The sequence below is a fragment of the Vulpes lagopus genome, chromosome 6 (genome assembly GCF_018345385.1).
Source record: "Vulpes lagopus strain Blue_001 chromosome 6, ASM1834538v1, whole genome shotgun sequence".
In the NCBI taxonomy this organism is placed as follows: Eukaryota; Metazoa; Chordata; class Mammalia; order Carnivora; family Canidae; genus Vulpes; species Vulpes lagopus.
The window spans coordinates 3,488,008-3,512,328 of record NC_054829.1 but is presented as its reverse complement, the minus strand read 5'-3'; the positions used below and the strand labels follow the sequence as shown (position 1 = coordinate 3,512,328).

General features: G+C 46.5%; 1 protein-coding gene across 12 annotated transcripts in view; it reads left to right on the top strand.

Moving 5' to 3' along the window:
- Positions 1-24,321, top strand: part of PPP2R5C (protein phosphatase 2 regulatory subunit B'gamma) — a 125,966-nt gene that overhangs the window by 11,505 nt on the left and 90,140 nt on the right. For 8 of the 12 annotated variants that reach the window (XM_041759329.1, XM_041759339.1, XM_041759335.1 and 5 more), the window contains exon 3: positions 2,650-2,812. The exons of 1 other annotated variant lie outside the window; for it this stretch is intronic. In XM_041759329.1, the coding sequence (XP_041615263.1) occupies positions 2,650-2,812 (163 nt within the window). Of the gene's footprint in view, positions 1-2,649; positions 2,813-17,010; positions 17,559-22,192; positions 22,325-24,321 lie in introns of those variants that run through there. 3 more of the 12 variants (XM_041759336.1, XM_041759338.1, XM_041759342.1) reach the window with 3 other exon arrangements.

Below are 24,321 nucleotides of genomic sequence, written 5' to 3'. Positions count from 1 at the left end.
TCCTTTCCCGTCTGCAGGCCACACTGCAGCCCGAAGCACCTTTTGAACAGGAAGATAAATTCATACCGTCACCCTGCTCAGTGCCTCCTGCGTGGCTTCCAGGTGCCCATCAGGCAAGGGTCAGACTCTGACCTGGGCTAGTGGGCTCTGCAGGCACCTGTGGCCCCCAGGCTCCCTGGATGCCTGCCCGCCTGTCTGCAGGGAGGGTGGTCACACTGACCCCCACTCTTAGTGGCCCTGCCCGAATGCTGTCCCCCCAGGACACACACACATGCCCTCGGAGGGGCCTGCCTGACCTGGCTGGTGTGGGGCAGTCCTTGGCTCTCACAGAACAGGACAGCGTGGCATCCAAGCCCTCATGGAGCTGACATCCCATTGAGGGAAAGACCAGACAGCCACCTTGTAGCAGAGCTCAGCCAGGCAGGCGGCAGCCCACAGAGTTGACCACACTTCTTGGAGGCCTCAGGGAGCTGCACTCAGGGTGAGCAACGCACTTCCTTGCTCCTCCCCTGAGCGGACCGGTGCAGGAGCTGATGACCTGAGCTTGGGGCTCTAGAGACCACTGTTAAGCCAGTGGGCTGAAGCTGAGCCCTAGGAAGTGACTACAGTGGATTAGCCTGGGTGATGGGACTAGGTCTTCTTTCTACAAGCTCTCTCTGCCTGTCCCAAGGACAGTGCTCGGAGGAGGGCAGCCAGCAGGGCCCATGCAGAAGAGCCAGTGGCTCAGAGTCAGCAGGTCTTAGGGATAACGTTTTTCCCTGTCAGACATTAGAAGCCTCGCCTCAGCGTGTGTTGTGCATGGGCTGTGGATATGCATGGAGTTAATTCTGTTTATGAGCCTGCCCCATCACCCAATGCCAGTGTTTCAAGCTTTGTTGCAGGAGATGGCCAGTCACTCCTGTCTGGGAGGGAGCGGCACGTGCCCTGTTGTCCTCAGGGTCCTCATGTGTGGCACATGGGATTCAGCATTATAGAAGGTGGAAAGGAGGTGTAACTGTACTAGACACATCCGTATATAACTTAACATTTTAAGACAGGTACATGGCCTAGGAAGAGCTGTTTGTGACTGGGGGGTGAAAACTAGGGCTTCTGGGGAATTCTGGGGAGGAGGAGAGGTATGAATTGGGTTTTTAAGGATGAAGACCCAAATTTCACAGTCAGGTGGAAAGAATGACACATGTTAAAGATGACATCCGGGAAAGCCCTTTCAAGGGAAAAGCTGCCAACTGTGGGAGAGGAGGGAGCCCAGGCCCTCGCTCCCTATTCAGAATCCTGTGTATGTCTGGGCGTCCTGCATCTTGGAAAACTCTTGCCAACTATTCCTAAGCACCTTCTTTTAAAATAAAGCTGCTCTGACTTCTTAGTAAAAATTCCATTCAAGGAGGAGAGCAAATCGTCGGATGCTTAAGTTGGTGCATCTGCTCTCGTAACTCATGTGATTAGAAAAGGCTTGGTGGGTTTATGTTTCTAGGGTGAGTCTGGTAGGCTTTTGAAAAGCGCCTACGTGCACATACAAACTCCATTCCTTTGGGCAGCCTGGAGGTGTGGGAGGAGTGAGCGGGTTGCACAAAGGGTCTTGATGGTCTATGCTTCATTGACCCTCGCCCTGGCGTCCCCACAGGGGACCATGCACACCTGAGCAACCTGGGCAGCAGGACCCCCGACTCTGCTGCACATGCTCTCGATGCGCACCGCCATCTGCTTGGGTGTTTGCACAGCTCCTTCTCCCCTTGCGAGCTGGCCACTTGTCCTCAGACAACCCAGGTGTTGCAGTGCAGAGATGAACGCACTAGATTTGGAGCCTGGAGATGGATGCAAGTGCGGGGAAGCTAGAAAGAAGAGCATTTCCTGAGGCTTGAGGGACAAGCACTTTTCAGTCATTATCACAGATTGCTGAGGGCTGAGTGGTGCGTCAGCAGAGAAGGTGTCTGCTCTGCAAGATGCCTATGGCTGCTGGACAAATGATCACCAACTTATTACAGTTCCAGAGGTCAGAGGTCTGAAATGGGGCTGAAATTAAGGTGTCAGCATGGCTAGTTCTTTCTGGAAGCCCTGGTTGAGAGTCCGTTTAGGTCTCTTCCAGCGTCTAGAGGCCTCCTGCGTTTCTTGGCTCACGGCCCCCTCTTCTCCCATCCGAGCCAGCAGCACGGCTTCTTGCAATCTCTCTGAGGCTCTCACCTCTGCTTTGTCATCTGCTTCTGTGTTGCCTTGTCCTGTCTTATCGAGACCTTGTGTGATTATACAGGGCCCGCTTTGACAGTCCTGGATTTTTACCGTGTCCCATTTCCAAAGTCCTTTTTGCCAAGTAAGGAAGCATATTCAGAGCTTCCAGGGAGTCGGATGTGAACATCTTTGAAGGGTCGTTATCATCCGCCTGTGTATACAGGCATCAGCCTATGTAGTAAATGTTTAGAAGTAAAAAGTTTGAAGGAAGCCGTGAGTAATGAGGCATCTCTGTGAATCCCTTGAAATCCAGCATCCAGAGGTGGGATCCAGCTTCCACTCAGGCCACTTTAAGGAACGACGTTTACGGCCAAGTGGAGGGACTGTCCCTGAGCAAAACTCATATAGATTTTCCAGATTCTAACTGTGCTGTAAACCACGACCGTTTGAGGTATGCATTTGTTTCTGTTTTTATTTTGGAAACAGACTTCCAGCAGGAAAAACAACCTTGCTGCTCCCCCGTCTACAGTGTCCAGCAAAATAAAAGTGCCAGTCCCTCAGCCCATAGTGAAGAAAGAGAAGCGGCAAAATTCCTCCAGGTTTAATGCCAGCAATAACAGAGAGCTTCAAAAACTGCCGTCTCTAAAAGGTAATCTCTATTATGTGTCTTTTAAAAGTCAAAGTGTGCCTGTTTAGGGAGGAGGAGTGTTTGGAGAGTTGGCCTGCTTCTTCCTGCTTCTGCTGTATTTATGTTTCATTCGGGTCCTCCTTGTTGAGGGTTGTTGTTGTTGTTGTTGTTGTTTTTCAATTAAATGCCGCTAACTGATTTACCCAACTGATATTTCAGATTCCGGAGCTGTTTGAGATAAAAATGTAATCGAGAATGTGTTCTAGCTCTAACACGCTAGAAAAGACAGGGGAAGACATACATCTCTTAACGTAACTGAGCTAGCTGGCATTCCCTTCAAGTCAGTCTTCTCTTGCATTTGTCACCTGTGGACTCTATGATTCAGAAAGGAGCCACTGCAGGAGACAGGTTATAAAAGCTACAGTAGAGCCTCTTCACTTTCCTGGTATTGGAGAAGTGAGGACTGTGACCGTGGTCTTTTGTGGACCGTGAGTCCCTGTGAGTCATATAGGGATTACACTGCCCAGGGGTTTCCTATTTGAGATTAGTCAGGGAATGGTGCCCTTTGCTTCGAATTTCCCCCCAAAATGGCACAGTCACCTCTTTCCGTCTGAGGGTGTTCAGTCCCTAAACGTGCTCCCCTAGGAGATGTTGACGTTGAAGTTCATAAAATCAAGGAAAGTCAAATTTGACCAAAGTCAGCCATGAACCTCTGAAAACCTTTATCTTTACTAAAACATAAGACTAGCATGATAAATAAAACATCAGACATTTCTCATACCTCCAATTCATAACAGGTCTTTTGTGAGACACATGAACCCAGAGCAGGAAGTGCATCCTCTTTACAGGTGTGTTCCAGCGCCTTCCACACTGCAGGGCAGATAGCAAGGGCTCAATGCAGAGGTGCCAGACGTGTCGGGGAGGAGGAGGGAAGAAGGAAGGGATGGAGGGAATGAGCAGTTTCTGGATTCACAAATGTACTTCCTGCCCCTCACTTGCTAGGACTCCAGGTGTCTACTCCCTGCAACTTGCAGTGCATGGATCTGGCTTACATTTGGTTTAGCTTCCTCATAGATAATATGCATATGAAGTCATTTTGGGGAAGGATGAATAGATGGAGCATAGGATAGTTTGAAGACAGCGGACCTATTCTATACGATACCAGGATAGTGAGTATGTGGCATTTTGCATTTGCCAAAACCCATAAAATGTATGACACAAAGAACACACCCTCCTGTAAACTGTGGTATTTAATTAATAATGATATATCAGTATTGGCTCATCCATTGTAACAAATGCACTCACTGTAATGCAAAATGTTAATATTGGACAACAGGTGGCAGGTAATATGAAAACTGTACTTCACATTTGATTTTTCTGTAAGCCTGAAAGTTAAAGTCCACTACTTTGAAAGAAAGAGAGAGAGAGAGAGAGAAAGGATGGAAGGAAGAAAAGAAAAAATAAAAAAAAGAAAAGAAGTGCTACTTTTTCCATCTTCTGAGACCCTCCTTTGTTGGATCTTCGAATTTTTTTCCAGCCATTAAAAATCCTCCATAACAGTGTTACTGTCATATTCTGTTGGTGATCGTTTGGATTTATCCACTTATTTATTACTTTATTCTTCATTCCTCCTTGCATCTTCGACTTTCCTCTGGGATCACTTTCTTTCTATTAGAATATGTCTTGTAGAAGTTTCTCTAATGAGTCTAGTGGTGGCAGATTGTTTATCTAGAAAAGATCTTTATTCTGCCCTCATTCTTGAAAGATGTTCACTGAGGATTGAATTGCAGGTGTAGTTATTTTCTGTGAGAACAAGGAAGATAAGCATTTCATCACCTCTGACTTTGTTACAATTGAGAAACCAAAGTTAGTCTTTGAAGGGACTGTGATTCTGGCTACTCTTCTGATTTTTGTCTCTAACATTGATTTTTCAGTAGTTCCACTGCTGGGTGTCCAAATGTGGATTTCTTTTCAATCAGCCTTTTTCGGGATTTGTTGTACATCCATAGATTATTATACTTTCCTCAGTGCTGAAAGGCTCCCAGCCATTATGTCTTCTACATTCGTCTTTGGCTTTAATCAAACACGTATTGGACTTTTCCATTTACCATCTTTCTTTGTAATCCTCACCTGTATTTTTCACTTTTTGTGACTTCCCATGCTATGTTCCCATTGAGAGAGTCTCACATTATCTCTGATGAAGGACCAGGATTTTTTTTCTTGATTTTCAACCCTTCATGGACTGATACTTCTATAAAATACCGTGAAAATGAATAACTATACAAATGAAATGTAAAATGCAGCCTTTTTGTATTATTACAGCCAGTAGATATAAAATTGCCTTGCTGAGCTGCTGTCAGAATCTCTGAGCACCATGCTTAATTTCTGTTACCTTGCTGGGAATCTTCAGGTCTGTCTAGCATGTGCTAAAGTCCCCTTTGTTGAGCTTTTTCATCTCATATCCTTTTCCATTTATTGCAGTTACATTTTTATTTTTTTTTTAATTTTTATTTATGATAGTCACAGAGAGAGAGAGAGAGAGAGAGAGAGAGAGAGAGGCAGAGACACAGGCAGAGGGAGAAGCAGGCTCCATGCACCGGGAGCCCGACGTGGGACTCAATCCCGGGTCTCTAGGATCGCGCCCTGGGCCAAAGGCAGGCGCCAAACCGCTGCGCCACCCAGGGATCCCTGCAGTTACATTTTTAATCTGCAGTATGACTTTCTCGTGTTTTCCTGTTCTGTTGCAGATCATGCTTGCCATTTCTGGGGGTGCAGTAAGCACAGCTACTTCGAGTTCTGTGTCACATGGTATTATCATCCTTGTCACAGTGTGCTTGTGTTGTCTTATTTCCTTGGGTACCTGACTGTTTTCTAGTATAGGCTGGTCATTGTACTCAACTATTTAAAATAAGTTAAAACCTAAAATGAAAGTATCTTCTTCAATAGGGATTTGTTTTTGCTCCTTCTACCAGATACCTGGTTCGCTAGCAGTCTGGGAATGTTGTAAGTCGCAGCACTAGTTTATTATGACTTGTTAAATTAGTCAGGCCAGTTGTCATGTAAAATATCCTGCTTATTCCCTGCAGTTCCTGTAAATAGAAGTTTTTTTTGGATGGAATACATCAGACGTGTTACTGTATAACCCGGGAGACATTGGTGGTAGTGCAGGAGAATTGTTCGATCTGGTGACTGTCATAAGTGATACCAGATTCTACACCGTGTTAGGGTAATGATAGGTTGATCTCTCCATCAGACCACGATGCTTCCCCCTGTGACTAGGCTGTCCCGAAGTACTGATGGCGATCTGCAAGGTCTGTTCCCCACCAGCCGTGTGCTAATGCCATGTATAGCATGAGAGAGTCCTTGCTTGAGTCAGCAGTGTCCCTAGAGAGTTAACATTTAATCTGGCATTCTTCTGAAAGCAGAGCTGTTTCTTACAAACTGGAGATATTTGGTTATCTTGACATATAGTTCCTGCGGAAAGTCAGAACAGGTGTAATGCTCTGCATTTTAGTTAGACTTTCCCTCAACTGGTGGAAACTAGAGATTTTTTTCTGGTTTTCTTTTTTTTGAATATCATTATGGACTTAGGTATTTCATTGATTTCAGTGTGCTCCAGCCAACTAAAATTACTGTTTTTCTGATGTGTGGCTGCATAACTTCAACCATTGGGTATTCTTGAAGCTCTCTTCTGTGTATTTTTTGACACGAACACATTTATTTTTGATTCCTTGATTTCTAACACAATAAGATGTCCCCCAGCCTCATTTTGTACCTTCCTTGCCCCAGACTTGGAATCAGCTATTTTCAAAGAGCCCTGATTCCTTTCAGTGGGACCTGATTTTAGAGACCAAAATCTGGGTACTAAGGGTGCTTGTTGCTATTGGACTGGTGTTGCTTTTAGGTGCTGTCAACGGAGGGAGATGGAATATAAGTATAAATATAAATATGTATTAGTTATACATTCATATTGACATTTTCAATTCAATTTTCATTATGGGGTTTTCAGATGATTCTTGAATTTTCAGTTTTATCTCTTTTACACTGAAAATCTTGCTTTCTGACATCATTGACATAATTATTACTGTATCCTGTTAAAATAATTCACAACAATAATGCTGATATTATTACAAACAGAAGGAACTTTGAATTGGCTCATTTCATTGCAGAAAAAGTGGTTGTGCTTTTATCTGGATCCTATCACATTTTTTAAATGTGCAGGAAGGATTGGCACCTTGAGAATGTTTTCATCCTCTGGCCTAAGAGTGTGCTATGTGAAGGCCACTTTCATTTCTCTTTGGGTGTTTTAAAGTTTCCCTTGTGTGGGTTTTGCACATTTCTTATTAAGTTTTACACCTGTTATTGTTGCTGTTGTGTCTTCTGAATAGTTAATTATTTTTAGGAAGGCTGTTGATTTCCGTGATTGCTTTCACCTCTGCTTTCTTACTGAATTATCTTATTGTTTGCAGTAGTTTTTCCATTGATTTATTTTGGTTGTTCCAGGTATCTAATTAGATCTGTGCTTAAAGATGGCCTCACATTTTTGTTCCTAATTCTTGTACCTCTAGTGTCTTCCTCTTGAACTGGCTGAAAACTCCGGTAAGGCGTTATAGGTGGTGGTGCAAGCAGGCATGTTTGTCTTGTTTCTGACTTTAATGGAAGTAGAAGCAGGATTTTTTTTTTTTTTTTTAACGATTGTGTTATTCCATTGTGTGGTGAAACCTTGGTTTTAAGTCTGTATAGATTGTGGCATAACGTAAACCTTTCATTGTTGTTCACATCTTTAAACCTTTTCTTGGGCAGCCCCGGTGGTGCAGTGGTTTAGCGCCGCCTGCAGCCCAGGGCGTGATCCTGGAGACCCGGGATCGAGTCCCACATCAGGCTCTCTGTGTGGTGCCTGCTTCTCCCTCTGCCTGTCTCTGCCTCACTCTCTCTCTCTCTCTATGAATAAATAAAATAAAATCTTTAAAAAATAAAAAATAAACCTTTTCTTAAAGTGGGCTCAGAAAGGAAGTACTGGATCAGAGCCTGTGTGTTTTCACAATCCCTGAGAGATACTGCACAGATACTGTCCAGAGAGGTGGCACCGTACACACTCTACCCAGAGCAGATGAGACACCTGTCCTGTCGCACCTTTTCCAGACTGAAGTCATTTAACACCTGAGTCATTTGTTAAGTGGAAAGTAGCATTTCCTATTTTACTCATTTAACAGTAAGGCCGAATGTAGTCTTCAGGCCTTTTGCATTTAGAGAGCTTCCTGAGTTAGTCCCTTCCTTACGGTAGAAGCGGATGCTAATTGAAGGGAGATGCTTTGGGTGATGTGTAGGAGGGGTAAATCAGTTGCCCAGTTTGTTTCTTGGGGCCATTCTCCTGATGGAAAAGAGCCTGGGAGGAGTCAGGTCGTAAAGGAACAACTAGGACTTAACAGCAATTAGCTGGAAACCTTGGGGCAGAAATTTGGTGTTGCTAAGCACTTGGGCTTTTGTGAAAGAAGTTGCTACGTTATTATTGTGAATCCTTAAAACTTGGGTTTTGAATGGCAGTTAAAATCTTACATCTCTTGCCCTCCTTTAGTGAAAATGCAATACTTCAGCCTTATTCATAACAGTTCATTTTCTGATACAGTTGAAAGTTTGGCCTTACAGGTCATTTTTACTGCCTAAAGATGAATTGTGCGTGTATTTAGGGGAGCTTTGCCTCTTGGCCGTTAGTTGCAGAATTATAACAATGGAGTATGAGCAGCTGCCAGAGTGCCTGCCCTAGTTCTGGTGGCCTGAGAAACTGCTCTCATCACTCCCGTCTTCTGCCCTATGCTTGGATTTCTGTGTCTGCTCCTGGCTGCGCACCATGACAGAGGAAATGGCCCCCAGTGCCAGTTCACAGCAAATATTTCCTGACCATCCAGGTTGTCTGGAGCATAGGGAGATGGTCAGGACAATGACAACGGCCAGAGGTGGCCCTTGCCCTCCAGGAGCCAGCAGACCCAGATCCACCGTGCTTTCCCGACTCAGGCTCCTCTTGGCTACCTTCTGACTGCAGCTGGGCAGCAGAGACGCCACCAGGGCCACTCGTGTGCATAACCCAGAGCTGATGCCACGTCGGCCAGCCCAGTCCTCCTGAGACCTTGCTCTCCTGTCTGCTCTCCCTGGGCCACAGACGCGGCTTTTACACAAGGCTCAGGCTCAGGCCTCTGCAGCCGCCCCGGGGCAGAACCTGGGCGTCTGCTTCCAGCTGCCAGCTGTATTCTCACACTTCGTGCCTGGCTCAGGCCTCGCCCACACCTCACCTCGATTTCTCACGGCACCTCGCATTCGGCTCATGACCGCACACACATGCCATTCCTTGGAAGGGCCATCCTCTGTCACCCTCAGCACCTGGTTTTCCTCTGTGCTCTGCCAACCTCAGAGGCAGCCGCTGTGCCCTGCTGCTTCTGCCCACACCGATGTGTCCTGCACCACCTGGCTCGAGCCTGCCTTATCTATGCTTGCAATTGTGGCAAAATCTGCATAGCGTAGTGTCTGTCATCATAGCCACTCCTAAATGCGCATTTCAGTGGCATTAAGTACGTTCCCAGTGCCGTATGCCCATCGCCACTATCTCTTCATCCCCAACTAAGCCCTGTCCCTGGTAAACAGTGCCTCCCGTCGCCCTCCCCCAGCCCCGCACCTGCCGTTCTACTTTCTGGCTCTCTGATTTCAACTCCTCCAGGAATTGGGATCATGCAGAATATGTCCTGCTGGCTCTGGCTTATCTCTCAGCATAATGCCCTCAAGGATCATCCTTGCTGTAGCCAGTAATGGGATTTCTTCCTTTTTAAGGCTGAATAATATTTCATCGTATGGCTAGACCACAGTGTGTGTATCCATCTGTCTGCCGATGGACACTCAGGTGGCAGGAGGTGCCACAGGTGCTGCTCTTGGGTGAAGTGCCACCGAGGGCAGAGCTGCTCGCATGTCTGTTTTGGAGCATCTGCCAAGGATGGAGATGCGCTCTACGGGAGGAGTGGAGAGCCCTCCAGGCCCTCCGACTGCTCCTTCCACACGCCCTTCCGTTTCCAGAGAACTGCCATGGCCTCACCGCTCCTCCACCTCAGGTTCTTCTGTGTAGAGGAGGTTTGTTATTAATAGCTGACGTGAGAGCACCTTGATATGTCACGTGTGCCAGAGACACCTTGTGTGGGCGCCCTGCCTTCTTGGAACAAGGAAGGGCTGTGAACACTTGCTCTGCTTTAAAGCTTTCCAGCCCAGCTGTGGGGAGAAGCCCAGCAAGCACTGGGGGTGAGTTTTACTTGGTCTACTCCACTCACCCCCACCAGCCTTCCCTGGGGACCAGCCCGGCCACGCCTTCTACTCACAGGACTCTCAGATCTGCAGGGCGACAGGCCCACAAGCGCCTGTCCCTTTGTCCTTGCTTTTGGCAAGCAGAAGTTCCCTGGCAACCTTTGAACACAGCTGAATGTTAGGTATCTTTGATCTGCCTAAGGAAAAAGTCTATTTTAAACTCTAAGTGAAGCCAAATGTTTTAGGTTAGCTCTCTTACCCAACACAACATACATCACCCGTGCTCATGCAGTTTCCAGTTAAAAAAAAATAGTGCTGGTCAGAACAGCGGCCTTGCTTTGCTGAGACGGCGCCATGGCTCTCTAGGTTCAAAAACAACTTTCTTTTAACGAAAGAAACTATAAAACTTCTCCACTAAAATATGAGCAGATTTAATTTGCCTACAAAATTGCTGGGAGATGAAAAATAAAAACCTTAAGCCAAATTTAGAAATGAAAACTGGAAAGTTTTATTCAGAAATGCTAAATCAGAAATAAAATCAGTGGGATGTATTTACAGGCAGTTTGCTTTTAAATAAAGACCAAAACAAAGTGACAGAGGGACCAGAGAATAAAGAGTAATTCCTTTTAAAACCTTCACTTTGGTGCAGCACAAAGTTGCTTGTATTTGCATCTCTGATGGGAAAGTGCACGGGGAACAGTGGGTCTGTTTGCCGGCCTTCTGTTCTGGAAGGCACACCGCCCTGAGCCCAGAAAGGTGCCTTTCCCCCCTCGGCATTAGCTCAGGCCTTTGGTGGCACAGCTGCAACAGCAGGAAAGGGGAGGGGGTGGTCATCTCTGGAGAGTCAGGAGCCCGGTTTGAGGCCATCCTGGAAAGCAGGGGGCCCCATCACAGGTGGTACTGGAGGGCACAGTGGGACAGGCATTGTGTGCCCAAGAGACAGGAAGTGTTACTATCCAGGCAACTAAGTGACATGTCCATTTTGGTTATGTGCTACAGGGAAGAGGTTTAAAGAGTAGTAAGGGGGTTTGGGAACATCAGAATAAGTGTTGCTGCTTGATTTGTCCATCATTCAGTATATTTGGTGGTGCACATGCTGTGTGCCAGGCACCATCTGGGAGCTGGCCAGAGGAGAGAGTCTGTGGCCTGGGGTGGGAAGTAGGAAGGCTTCTGGGGTGGGGGTTGGGGTGGGGGTGAGGGTCTAAGCAGAGATCCCACTGCAGCCTGGAGATCTTTCTGAAGCACCATTGGTAGAGGCCAGTGTTCTTCGGGTGGTTTCCAGCATGACACCTCTAATGGCTGGAGCCACTCCCTCCCAAGCTCTGCCCCTCACCACAGCAGGGTGGTGTACTCCATCTGTGACATTTATGCCTCCTAACAACCGAGGAGATGGAATATCACATATACCTCCTTTTCCAAGTGAGGAAAGAGAACCATCCCAGGGTAATGCAAGGTGGCAAAAACTGCAGCCCAGTGACAGGGGTGTGGCTGCAGTAGTAGCCTCTTCTGGGAGCATCCACTGAGTGCTTGCTTCATCAGTGAAGACAGTACTCCGGGGACTGGTTGAACCCTGATAGCTTGTGTGTGTACAGAATCCAAGCAAAGGTGGCAGATGTGGGAAAAATTAACTAGTCCATGACTGAATCTTTGGGACAGGGACTCCACATCCTCTAGTTTGTTGGTTCAATTTGTCCTGCCCAACTTAGGCCAGTTTTTGTTGGTGTGTTTTTACATACATGAGGTCATAGATGTATCACAGTGAACAAACCTTTGGGGATCATACATCCTTCCCATCACAGACCCTTCTTGATTCTTCACCTACACCCAAGAGGCAGTGTTCGTTGAGGGTTCCTCCTTGTGGTAACTTCATTTGGATGTCTTTTTAAAAACTGTTACTTGTCATTTTTATCAAAGTATTATATGCTGATATTAGCAGTACTGAAAAATACACAGAAGTTTCAGGAATAAAAACCACCCGTTGCCATAACATTCAACAGTGACTACTGTTGTTGTTTGGGGAGTGTTTCTTTTTATGGATCATGCTATTTTTGAAACTTACACACTGCCCTTTTCAGTTATTTTCATTTTATATACTTATAAAGATTTTTGGTGGATGTGTAATATTTCATTGAGTGGGATCATCCCTTTGACATTTAGGTGGTATCTGGTATTTTAGAATCATAAATAAAAATGTGATGCTCTCCAAAAAAAAAATTATGAATTAGCCAAGGAGGTAAAAGACTTTTGTATTTTGTACACTACTTCAAGACACTGAAGACAATGCCAGTCACTGGACAAACGTCTGTGTTTGTGGACTGGAAGACCATATTGCTAGGCTTATCAAAATCCTAACAGTGTTTTTTCCAGAAGTGGAAAATCCATCCTAAAATTTACATGGTATCTCCAGGGACCCCCGATGGCCAAAGCAGTCTTGAAAAAGAACACCACACTTGGAAGTCTTAAATTTCCTGATTTTAAAACTTTCTGCAAAGCCACAGTAATCAAAACAGTTGTGATACCAGCATAAAGACAGGCATATATACCAATACAGAGTAGACTGGAGAGCCTGGAAATAAACCCTCACATAGACGGTCACATGGTTTTCAATAAGGGTGCCACCCACTCAGTGGGGGAAGGACAGTCTTTCCAACAAGTGGCCCTAGAAGAACCAGATGTTCAGAATGAAGTTGGACTCCTACCTCACACCATATACAAAGAGTAACTCAGGGGCACCTGGGTAACTCAGTCGGTTGAGCTTCGGACCCTTGGTTTTGGCTCAGGTCATGATCTCGGGGTCATGGGATCGAGCCCCCCATCGGGCTCTGTGCTCAGCGAGGAGTCTGCTTGAGATTCTCTCTCTACCCCTCCCTCCATTCATACTATCTCTTTCTCTCTCTAAAATAAATAAGTATAGTCTTTAAAAAATAAAGTAGCTTAAAGTGGATCAAAAACCTAAAGATAAGAGCTGAGAATACAAGCTGTTAGAAGAAAAGCTTCATGAAATTGAATTTGCTCGTGATTTCTTCAAAATGACACCAAAAGCACAGCCAATGAAAGTACCAATAGTTGAACAACATCAAAACTTAAAATTTCTGTGCATCAAAAAATATAATCAATGAGGTGAAAAGGCATTCTGAAGAATGGGGGAAATAAGGGTCATTTATCTGAGAAGGGATTAATATCCAGAATACATAAAGAACTCCTATAACTCAACGACAAGAAAATCAGATTCAAAAATGGGCAAAGGACCCAAAGAAACATTCTCCAAAGAAGACATACACAAAGCCAGCAAGCAGATGAAAACATAATCAGCATCACCAATCGTTAGGAACATGCTAAACAAAATCATATTGAGATACTACTTCACATCTGTTAGTCTGCCTACTATCAAAGAAAAAAAAACAGAAAACAACCAGTGTTGGCGAGGATATGGAGAAATTGGAGCCCTGTGCACTGTTGGTGGGAGTGCAAAAGTGATCCTACTGCTGTGGGAAAAATCATGGCAGTTCCTCAGAGAGTTAAACATAGAAATGCCATATGTTCCAGCATTTTCACTTCTGGGTGTGCGCCCCAAGGAACTGAAAGCAGGGACTTAAAATAGATACTTGCGCACCCATGTTATAGCGGCTTTATTCACGGTAGCCCGAAGGCAGAGGCAGCCCGAATGGCCATCTGCGGATGAATGGAACAGCACATTCACACAACGGAATATTACTCAGCCTTACAAAGGAAGATGCTGACACCTGCTATGGCAGGGACCTTGAGGATGTTACACCCAGTGAGGTAAGGCTGCCACAGGAAAAATCCTGCCTGAATCTGCTTGGATGCAGATCCCCAGACACAGAAGTAGAATAGGGGTGGGGTGCTGGGGAATTAGTATTTAATGGGGACAGAGTGTCAGTTCTGCAGGATGAAGAGAGCTCTGTGGATGGACGGTGGCAGTGGCTGCACAACGACATAAGTGTACTCAATACCACTGAGCTATACACTTAAAAGTGGTTAAGATGGTGAATTTTATAAAATGTGTATTTTAGCCCAATTTAAAAAATATTAAAATGTGATGCTACACTCTACTACTATGTTTCTAGAGTAGAAACATTTCTAGAATAGATTCCCAGGAGTAGAATTACTTAAAGAATCTTGATCCATCTTGCCAGATTATTTTAATTCTGAAAGGATCAAAACAACTTACAGATTTGTTGGCAGGGTCACAACGTGCCTTTACCAGCGTTGAGTAACTACCATTTGTTAAAATTACTGTTGATTTGATAGGTAGAGAAATGCTTCTTTATACAATTATGATCGGTTATAGTTCTTTTGTGAACCGAATCATTTAAGCATCAAGGACTCGTTTTTTTATAATCAACTCTAGTGTGTTATTAATTCCTTATATTTACAGCAGTTATATTTCCTCTGGTTTTTTTGGAGAGAACATCAGAAATTTGTAAATTTTTTAATGTGAGCAATATCCATTAAGGGTTTTTCCATAGTTTTTAAATGTCCTATTTTCTTGATACTCCTCTTCTGAAAGCCTTAGGGATTTACAGGGTGATTTGGATTTGTTTGGTTTTTTTTACTTAACTCCTCTCAAATTTTATTTTGGTGCAAAGACTTAAATTCGCTTATTCCCACATAGCCAACCGGTTATCTAATTGTCCCCTTTCCACTGATTTGGGAGTCTTTCTTTGTTGTAATAACACACTTGGATGCATGTGCTTCCCGCTCTGGGGGCTGTAGCTTTGTCCCACGGACCTGACCTCCTCTTAGGCCCTCATCCCACAGGCAGGAATTCACAAGCTTTCCAGTGGGTGGGACTAGCCTTTCTCACAAGTTATCTCATTCTCTTGCTTTTTATTTTTCCAGGGGAACTTTAAAATTGTTTTTGTCAAGAAAAAACTTTCTGGACAGAAAAATAAAGAGACCCGACCAGATTTTGACCAGAATTGCTTTAAACCTGCCAATCAATTTGGGGGAAAATTAACACCAGCATGTTTATAGTATTTATACTTCAGTCCAGGAGTCTGCCTTCTGTGTATTTGTTCAAGTGCTTTTTTCCTCTCTCCATATTACTTGTTTGTTTGCTTATTTATGTTTAGGATGTGTTTCATGACTGATTTCCAGAGCACAGAACTTGAGTTCTTTAAAGAATCACTTTATATGGACAAGGCTTCAAAAGAGCATAGAGGGAAATCACTAATAAAGTCTAGATCCTTTGATCTGAGATCATTAGGAAAAATACATCAAGGAATGTCTCCACTTGTTCGTTGACTTCTAATCTGTATATTTTATGGAAAGATTTTAGGAGTCTTTCCCCCTCATCTCTTCATTTTAGATCATCAGCGCAGTCTTGGGACAGGCGCATTACCCCTTCTCATCCTGTATGATATATCAAATTATTTGAGGGCAGGTCTCTGTCTTTTAATTTTTTTTAAAGACTTTATTTATTTATTAGAAAGAGAGAGAGAGCGTGTGCAAGGGAGAGACAACAGGCAGAGGGAGAAGCAGGCCCCATGCAGGGAGCCCGACACAGGACTCGATCGCGGGTCTCCAGGATCACACCCTGGGCTGAAGCCAGGCACCAAACCACTGAGCCAACCAGGGATCCCTTTTTTTTTTTTTTTTAAGATTTTATTTATTTATGAGAGATAGAGAGAGACTGTCTTTTTAAAGTACAGATCTACCAGAAGCATCTGCCCCGGACCCCTTAACCAAGCCCCCTCGTTCCTAATTGCAGACCCGTCTGAGTTCATCTAGCATCAGTCTCTGGATGAGAAGGTGGTGGTGATCCTAGGGGAGCCGTCCTCTCCCCCATCTGACAAAACCAGAGGGTCAACGGCCAGAACTGAAATCCAGACTGAACATTACCTGACTGAAAGCACAGGCAGTTTTTGTTGGACTAGCAGAGGAGCCAGGCAGGGGTGAGGCCAAGTGTGTGTACAGGCCAAGTGTCCACAGGACTGGTCCCCATTGCCTGTTGTAGATAATTGCGTGGCCAGTTCTAGAATCCAGCAGCATCCTTCAGCTCTGTGAAAGAGGCGGGCCGGGGTGGGATTTAGTTGGCTTTTACTTATTCTCGTGATCGGTATTGATGCATGTTGGAAAAACTACCTTCTTGCCGGTGAGGGGGCCTTACTGAGCCATTGTAGTGGTTCAGTCATTCCTGGAAATGTACGCTGAGCCGGCCCACGGGTGTAACTGCTAACGTCACGTGCACGTCGGGTGCTGCTTACTATTGTGGATGAGGTTTGGGAACCAGGGGGCTTTTGCGTTCTTGTTCATACAAAGGAGTTGTATGAGACCGCGTGAAAAGAGATGGGTTTTGGACAGACTTAGTCGTGTGTGTCAAGAAGTGAGGAATTTGTTTACGGTTGTATCTGCCAGAGGACTTTTCCCGTAGTTTATTTGATGCTGCTTTTTGTTAGGGGATCACCTCTTTGAGCCCCTCTTCATACTCCAGAAGCGTCTTTCTCATAATAGCTTTTTACACGAACTCTTCTTGAGGGTAAGAAACAAGGATCTGAGTAATAGCTTTTACAACTAGCCCCATAAAGATACGGGAAATATCCTTTTTTAGCGTAGAGATTTTAAACGTACTTAAAATTTCTAAAAACTTAAAAGTATGTAATGTGCTGACGTCTTTGAGATACAGAAATGAACACTGCCATCTCATTTTATGGCTCTCTTTTAACTGCCTTTACTCTGTAGCGCTTTCTAGGTATTCGACTTAAGGAAGCTTTCGCGCCCCGTGTAATTTTTTAACTAAGTTTTCCCAATGAAAACCCTAGATCTCGGGAAAAACTGGCATTTGAGGATCAGCTCATAACTCGGCAACAGGAGGGGCTGAGCTCGAGTCCACAGTGGCGATCTGGGATTGCATAATGTTTGAACAGCGCGAGACCAGGTTGCCCGCGTGCCAGCTCCACTCGGGGTGTGGGAGCACCCGGAGCCGGGGGCAGCTGGCGGGAAGGAGGCGCCCCTGACTTTGGGGGGCCGGCCCGGGGCGCCGGCGCTGGAGGTCCTGCGGCCGCTCCCGGTCCGGCGGAGTAGGGGTTGGGGAGGGGGGGTCCCCAGGCTCAGCCCCGCACCCTCGGAGCTGGGCTCTCGGGCTGCAGGTCGGCGGGGAGCGGAGCCTGCGGGAGGCGAGAGCCGGGAGCCCGGGGCCGGGAGCCGCGCACACTGACAGCCGAGCAGGGCGCTCTCTCCATTTGCAGTTTTTTTAGTGTCATTTTAAGTTGCAGCTTCCGGCCAATCAGCGAGCCCCGTGCCTGCTGACATCACGGGGCAGCCAGTTCCCTCCAGCTGCAGAGAGCTTCAGTTTGTCTTTTTTTTTAAACTAAAATGGAGGCTGCCTTCTTGCCTTAAGGAGTACATTGCCTTCCCGCTGGAGCCTAGATGTGGACATGTAATAAAGCGGGCAGCAGGATGGTGGTGGACGCGGCGAACTCCAACGGGCCTTTCCAGCCCGTGGCCCTTCTGCATATTCGAGGTGAGTTATTGTGCGTTTCGCTGAATCGGAACCTTCCGTGGTTAGTCGCTAAATGGCTATTGTGCTTCCGAGGCGACGGCCAGGCAGTCCCCGCGGCCCGCGGCCCGGCGCTGCAGACCCGGCCGCGGGACGGGGGCCGTGTCGCCGCGGCCCGGCCTGCCCCGAACGCCTCGCCCGACCGGAGTCTTGAGAGAGGCCTCGCACGCATAGTTCAAAGCTGGTTTTTCTGCTTTCTGCTCGCGCTCCCATCCCCCTTTCCGAGCCGTGCTGATGTCAAAGGATGTGAAGTCACTGCCCGGGGAAGGTATTGGGTGGAGGTGGGAAGGAGAGGCGGGCGGCAGCGCCCGGCCAAGTTGTCGGTCCGCGGAGTTGCTGTTGCATCTGTGCCGCTCGACGCTGCGGACGGCTCATCGGGGGCACGTCTGTGTAATGAGGCCGGGTCGCCGCAGAAAATATGCGGACATAATCCGGAAGAGAACTTGCTTTTTCAAAGGATTGCTTGCATCCCTGCTGCGGAGCCTCAGAGAGAAATAGGCTCAAGCTTCGCGAGGCAGGAATCTATTGTGGGTCACGATTTCTCAGACGTTAGCGGGTTCGTGGACTAGTGGGAAATATTTTGCATTTCGGTAGGCTCTGCGTGACGCTTGACTTTAAATCTTAAAATGGCAACAAGTTCTCGGCGTGCACGTACATGCTTCCTGTAGTTTATACGAAATGCGGGCTCAAGATGTAGCTGAAAAACGCAATTACCGGGGTGATTAATAATAATTTTTTTAAATAATAATTATATTAAAGTGCGCATCCCAGGGTAGTAGGATACTTGCTCCGAGTTGGTATTTTGAAACCTGTGTCACATAAAAAAAAATTTTGTTCACAATCGAGACAGGAAAATGGATGTTAAGCTTTATCAGATCACTTTAAAATGTGTAATGTCACAGCTCCGCCCTGACAAAACAGTTGTCACTGTCAGAATCTCCTCTGAGGACCTGTGTTAAGGAAGGGTGGGGGCAGCATCTCTAGGTGACTAATAGTCCGTGTGACTAAAATGCCGGACAAGATTTTTCAGATCGTAGGGTGTATCCAGGGAAGATAAACCGTGCGGATAGTCAATCTGTTGGAAGAAAATGGGTGTTGCTTTGCTCTCCAAACCCTCTTTAATAAAGCTGGTGAAAATTAATACCCACAGCGAGCAACTTGTAGGTTGGGCTACGCATTCATCATTTTATAGCGTGTGTCCAGGAAGGAGCCCGTGGTGACCACAGACACCATGCAGATACTTTAATGGCAGGAACCAAACGGGTAAAAATAAAATGCAATTGTGTGTAGGTTTGAGTTCGTTCTTAAATGCTGACGAGTTAGTAATAAGGTAACTTTATTACACGTAAAATACTTTTTTACAGTTTTAAGGTATCTTATAAAAGATTTTTTGTGAGTTTTTTTTTCTGATTTTATTAGGCAGTGATGGTACTAGCCATTTTTTGAACTAACTTTATTCTGAAGTGGAATCATTTGGCTTTATGACCTATTATAGCACGCTGATTTGTTTGTTTGCTTAAACCAAGGCTTTATTATAGCCAGGTTGGGTTTTTTGCCTTTGCTTGAGCCATTGGTTGCTTGCTATCGAACCGTGGAGGGAAAAAGTAGTGGAGTGTACTAACCTGAAAGAGACAAGTTTTTAGGAGGCCGGGTAACTTGTAGGGACCAAACGGTAACTTTTCATTCCAACAGGGGAGTAATTTTTAATTTCAAAACCTGAAAAACTCTTTGTTTACCCCTCACTACTTTTTAGAGCAAGCATGTTAGTGTGCAGTTTGGCAAGATTTGTTTTGCTCATACTGGTTTTCAGAGTCCTGACCGATCAAACATCCCATCAGCCGCTGTCCTGCGTGCGTGTCCAGTGCTGAGGGTCAGTATCCGTGACTGAGAAGCACAGCCCCACCCCAGAGCCCAGGATTTTGCAGGGAGACGCACCACCAGCAGCACTACTACCCTGGGGCCCTGGTGCTGGAGGGACACACGAACGCTAACTCTGGGCAGGTGGGCTGATGCGCAGATGCGCAGGTGCAGGGTAGCAGGGACTGATGCGCTGCTGCTGGGGAGAGGCAGCGTCCAGGAGGGGGCGACACTGAGGGCCACCCCTCTGCCGGTGCGCTGAGGTTCCCATTTAGGGAGGAGGGGTCTTCCACACTGAAGGGTAAATGACCTTCCAAGGTCACACAGCCCACACGTGGTCAGGCCAGAATCCAGAGGCCAGGCAGTTGTGTTGTTTCCTTTGGCATCTTTAAAAAATAATTTAAAAAAATAATAAACCAACTTATTTTTAAATAGAAATTTTGGCACTTTGTAGAACCTTTTGTCACGGGATCATACTTGCGGTTTTTCCCAGCACCTTATCAACTTTCATCTGTTTCATTGGCCTCTTGTGTGTGACAGTTCTGTGCCCAGGGCTCATTTCTTCATTTATTTTACAAAAATTTGTCAGTTCCCTGCCACACCGTGCGAAACAGGTCCTCAACTCAGGACATGCAGCAAGCCAGCACTGTGGCCCAGCCTTGGGGGTCTACAGCCCCCAGCAGGGTGGCACAGTCAAGTAAACAAAAACATCCGTACATCTCTAAACTGATCAGTAGGTCCCAGCTGGCTGGATAGTTATCTCCTATTAAATAATCTAGAGTTTGCAATTCATGCAGTGAATTAGCTTATATAAAAAAAAAAAGTTCAAGTGTGAGAGGAACATAAGGTTGAAATTGAAATTTATCTAAACTTTTCTGTCTGTAGGAGAGAACGTCACCTGAACTCAAAGGCTGTAAATTTAGCTCGATGACTTAAATCCTGATCCCCTAGTGCCATCCAAGAGAACTGCCTGTGTTGGTGGCAGTGTTCTCTCTGCTGGCCACTGCGGGGGCCCCTGTCGCGTGTGACCGTGGAGCACTTAAAATGCGGCTCGTGCAACTCAGAAACTGGATCTTTGGGTTTATTTCATTATAGTTACTTCAACTTTAAATAGACACTTGTGTCTAGTGGCTCCTGTACTTGGCAGCACGGCTCTAGCCTGGGATCGACACTTTTTCCAAAAAGGGCTGGATAGTACAAGCGAACCTTGGAGACGTTGCAGGTTCTGTTCCAGACCACTGCAGGAAAGCTAGTGTCACATTAAATCAAATCTAATGAAGTTTTTGGTTTCCCAGTGCCTGTAAAAGTTATGTTTACACCCTGCTCTGGTCCATGAAGTGTCCGGTGGCACCACGGCAGGAAAAAAACCAATGTACATACCTTAATTTAAAAATACTTCATTGCTAAAGCAAATGCTAACCATTGTCCGAGCTCCCAGAAGGCTGTGATCACAGATCACCATAACAGATATAATAATAAGAAAGTTTGGCATCCTGCGAGAATCTCTCAAACTAGGCCACAGAGACACAAAGTGAGCAAAATGCTGTTGGAAAAATGGTGCCCCCAGACCTGCCTAACACAAGGGTGCCACCAACCTTCAGTTTAAAAACTCAGTATCTGCGAGGCGCAATAAAATGAGGTGTGCCTGTAAATAAATCTTTCTGGCCGTGAAAGCAGGCTTAGGCAGTAAGTGAGTAGGCATGCCTGTGTTCCAGGATAGCTTTATTTACAAAAACAGGTGGCAAGCCAGATTTGGCCCTTGGGACCCAGTTTGCCGACCCCCCATTCTTGACCGTTCCGTGAGTTTTGACCGTTCTGTGGGTTTTTGTGTAGTAAAACATGTTACTTCCAGAATCAGGTTTAAGGCAAGAATAGCCAAGCCAAAAAGCTGTTAATGGCAAGAGAAGAGAGAGCTCTTGACCCTCCTCCAGCTGCGTTACTCTGGCCTCAGGAGAGTTAACTGCTTGCATCTTGTTCTAGTTGTTCGCAAACTCCCTCGGTTGAGGAGTCTGGCTTGGTTGAGGAGTCAGGAGCCAGTTAGTCCTTTCGTGGAAACCCATTTTTCCTGGGACATTGAGGTCTGACTGCAGAAGAGTTTGTTTTCTCACGAGTAAAATGTGCCAGAGGCAGCGAGGAAGTCCAGCTCAATCCCGTGGCTTAGCCAGCACGGCTGCACCATGCAGGTGGCCGGCCAGACATCGGACACTCGCGTGTGACGGGATGACAGCAAGCACCGTGAGGACGGTACCCAGCAGCCCCACACTCCCCAGACGTTTCAGTGGCGACCAAAGATAAAAGACCTCCCAAAAGCTCAGACGGTGAACCTCTCTGCACAGCTCATCCGGTCAGCTCAGGAGTTTTACTTCACAGACATCTCTATTCTGTGCACCTGTGCTTCTCTCTGAAGCAGCTTAGAAGTACACCTTTAAAGCTTACCTGTAGTGATCCTGTATGTAAAGATGTTTCTCGCGTACTCCCCAGGGTGCGGGGAAGGTAACCAAAGTAACGCAGCTCCCTTGGGGTGGGGGTGTTTGCATCAAGTCTGCACACCTTTCCTTCATTAGCCTTCCCTTGGACTTGGGTGTAATATCTCCTAAGAGTTTTCTGACCGTGACTCTTGCCTTACAGCAAAAGCTAAACTCCCAGAATTCTCTCACTAAAATAGGAAGAATGAGAGAAAAAGACATGAGGTTGACAGTCAAGAAAAGGGTGTGTGTTTTTAAGCCTTGGAAGAGGACAGACTCCTCACGGGCTGAGTGGTTGGGGTACATCCTCCTCCTCATCTGGCTTCTGGTTCCATACGTCAAATACGGTTGCAGAGTGGCGCTCTTCGAGAACACGGACTGGTTCCTGCCAGCATTCCTGCCTGGGAGGTGAGCAGGACACGTGCCAGTGTCTCCCGTCCCCAAGGTCACCAGCCTGTAAGGCCGAGTCGGTGGGGGGGGGGGGGGAGCGGATCCTGCCCCTGGTGCCAGCTACATGTCCCCAAGCTGCTGCTAGTGGCCGTCCCAGGAGGGGAGGCAGCATTTATGGAGAGTGCAAGGCCTTGGCCACAGAGAATGAAGGAATCAGAGTCTCAGATCATGCTCTCCCCTCTGCCCCACATCCAGGTGTTGAGAGATAATCATGAAGCTTCCACATCACATGCGCCTTCTGATTGTTACTGTTTTCCCCAGCGTAATATATTCGAGTGTCTGGAGTTCAGAGCTCATCTCAGGTCCACATGAGAGCTTGCTGCATGGCGCTCGTCCACTTAGTGTGATCATCCCCCTCCCTGCTGTCCTGATTCACCACCTAGTCTGCCAGGTGTTGATTGTGAGCTTCGTTTTCTTGCCTCCTCCACGGATCATAAGTATCCTGAGGAAGGGCACAGCCAGCTGGATAGTTCCCATGACCTCTAGCATCATCCCGAGTGTGAAAGCACTCACTGTTGGCAGGTTGAAAATAAAAAGCTGTTTCTCTGAAGGATCATCCAGATGGTGTTTATTTGGTGTGTTTTTTAGCTAATTACTTGATCAGATAGTACTTGTCAGGCTCATGAGAAGCTGTACAAGGTACCTGATTTAAAAAGTGGACACAGGTAACCACTCTCTGCTGGGCCTGGCTTCGGAGGAAACCTCTTCCCTACCAGATGGAGATAGTCCCACCAAAGATGTGGAGATGCCGTGAACTCAAAAATGGGGTGATCGGTTTTCTCTCACTAATGTACTTAAAGGAAAGTCTTTTAATCTTGGAAGGACACTGACCGGAGCCCATGAGGACAGAGAACTATAGATAGCGGGTGAAGTCTGGTTTTGGTTTGGGTCCTTAAATTGTCCATAAATCAAGAGACAAATTGTTACAAATACAACAAATGAATATACATCAGATCTTTGTTCTAAAAAAATAAAAACAAAAACCTACAGAGGACATTTTGGGCACAGTCGGAGAAGGTCGAGTGCAGAATGACATGGAATGCTGCGGAATTAGTTTTGGGCGCAGTAAAGGTGTGGTCCTGTTGTAGGGACTGTCCTCCTTGGGGACTGGAGGTGGGATTATTGAGGCGTGCAGTGTGATGAGCTCTGTAGCTTTCTTGAAAGGATACACAGAAAAACTCCGTAAAGCGAGTACGCCGAAATACGAACAACCGTTGAATCTAGGGAAGCGGGTATACAAGCTGCCTGGAGGCATAAGCTTTTCCATAATGTCCCGAGGGATCCCTACGGTGTTCAGCTTTAGGGAAAATGCACAAAGGAGGTGTAATTATTCAGAAATTGTTTCCTAAACAGTGAGCAGTGGTCTTTATGTTCAAGTTCCGGCTTTTCCTCCTTTTAACCTTTATGCCAGTTGACAAATCCGTGGCCGTTGGTGGACTCATCGGGTGAGGGATCGGCCGCCCCGGGCGGGGCAGCGTCAAGGCCCTGCAGCCCGGCGCCGGGTGCCAGCGGGCCCGGTTGCTGACTCCTAGCGGCTGCGCAGACAGCAGCACCTTCCTACCAGACGGTGTTTTGGGGGTGTACACCTTTTTGGACGTTTATTGGCATTTTTATTGGTCTTTTAAAGCATAACAGCCTTTAAGGCACACACGCAGAGAAAACCAGGGTTCCCTCTGAACACGAGAGGTGGGGTGCCCCGGGCTCCCCACCCCGCACCCCAGCGCTGGCTGGCGGAGCCATCCTGGGCGGGCTGACTCACTCTGTGCCTGGAAATGGGAATGCGATGCCCTGCCTCCCTGGGTTTTATGAGGGTAAGAGGAACCCATGCAGATGAAGTGTTAAAATGGTGCCTGGAGCCTTGCGAGGCTCCCCACAAGTTGTCACCCCTTTTCTAGATAGACTTCAGAGCCCAGCATCTTAACCACACTTTTTTTCCCCTTCCGCTGTATTACTTG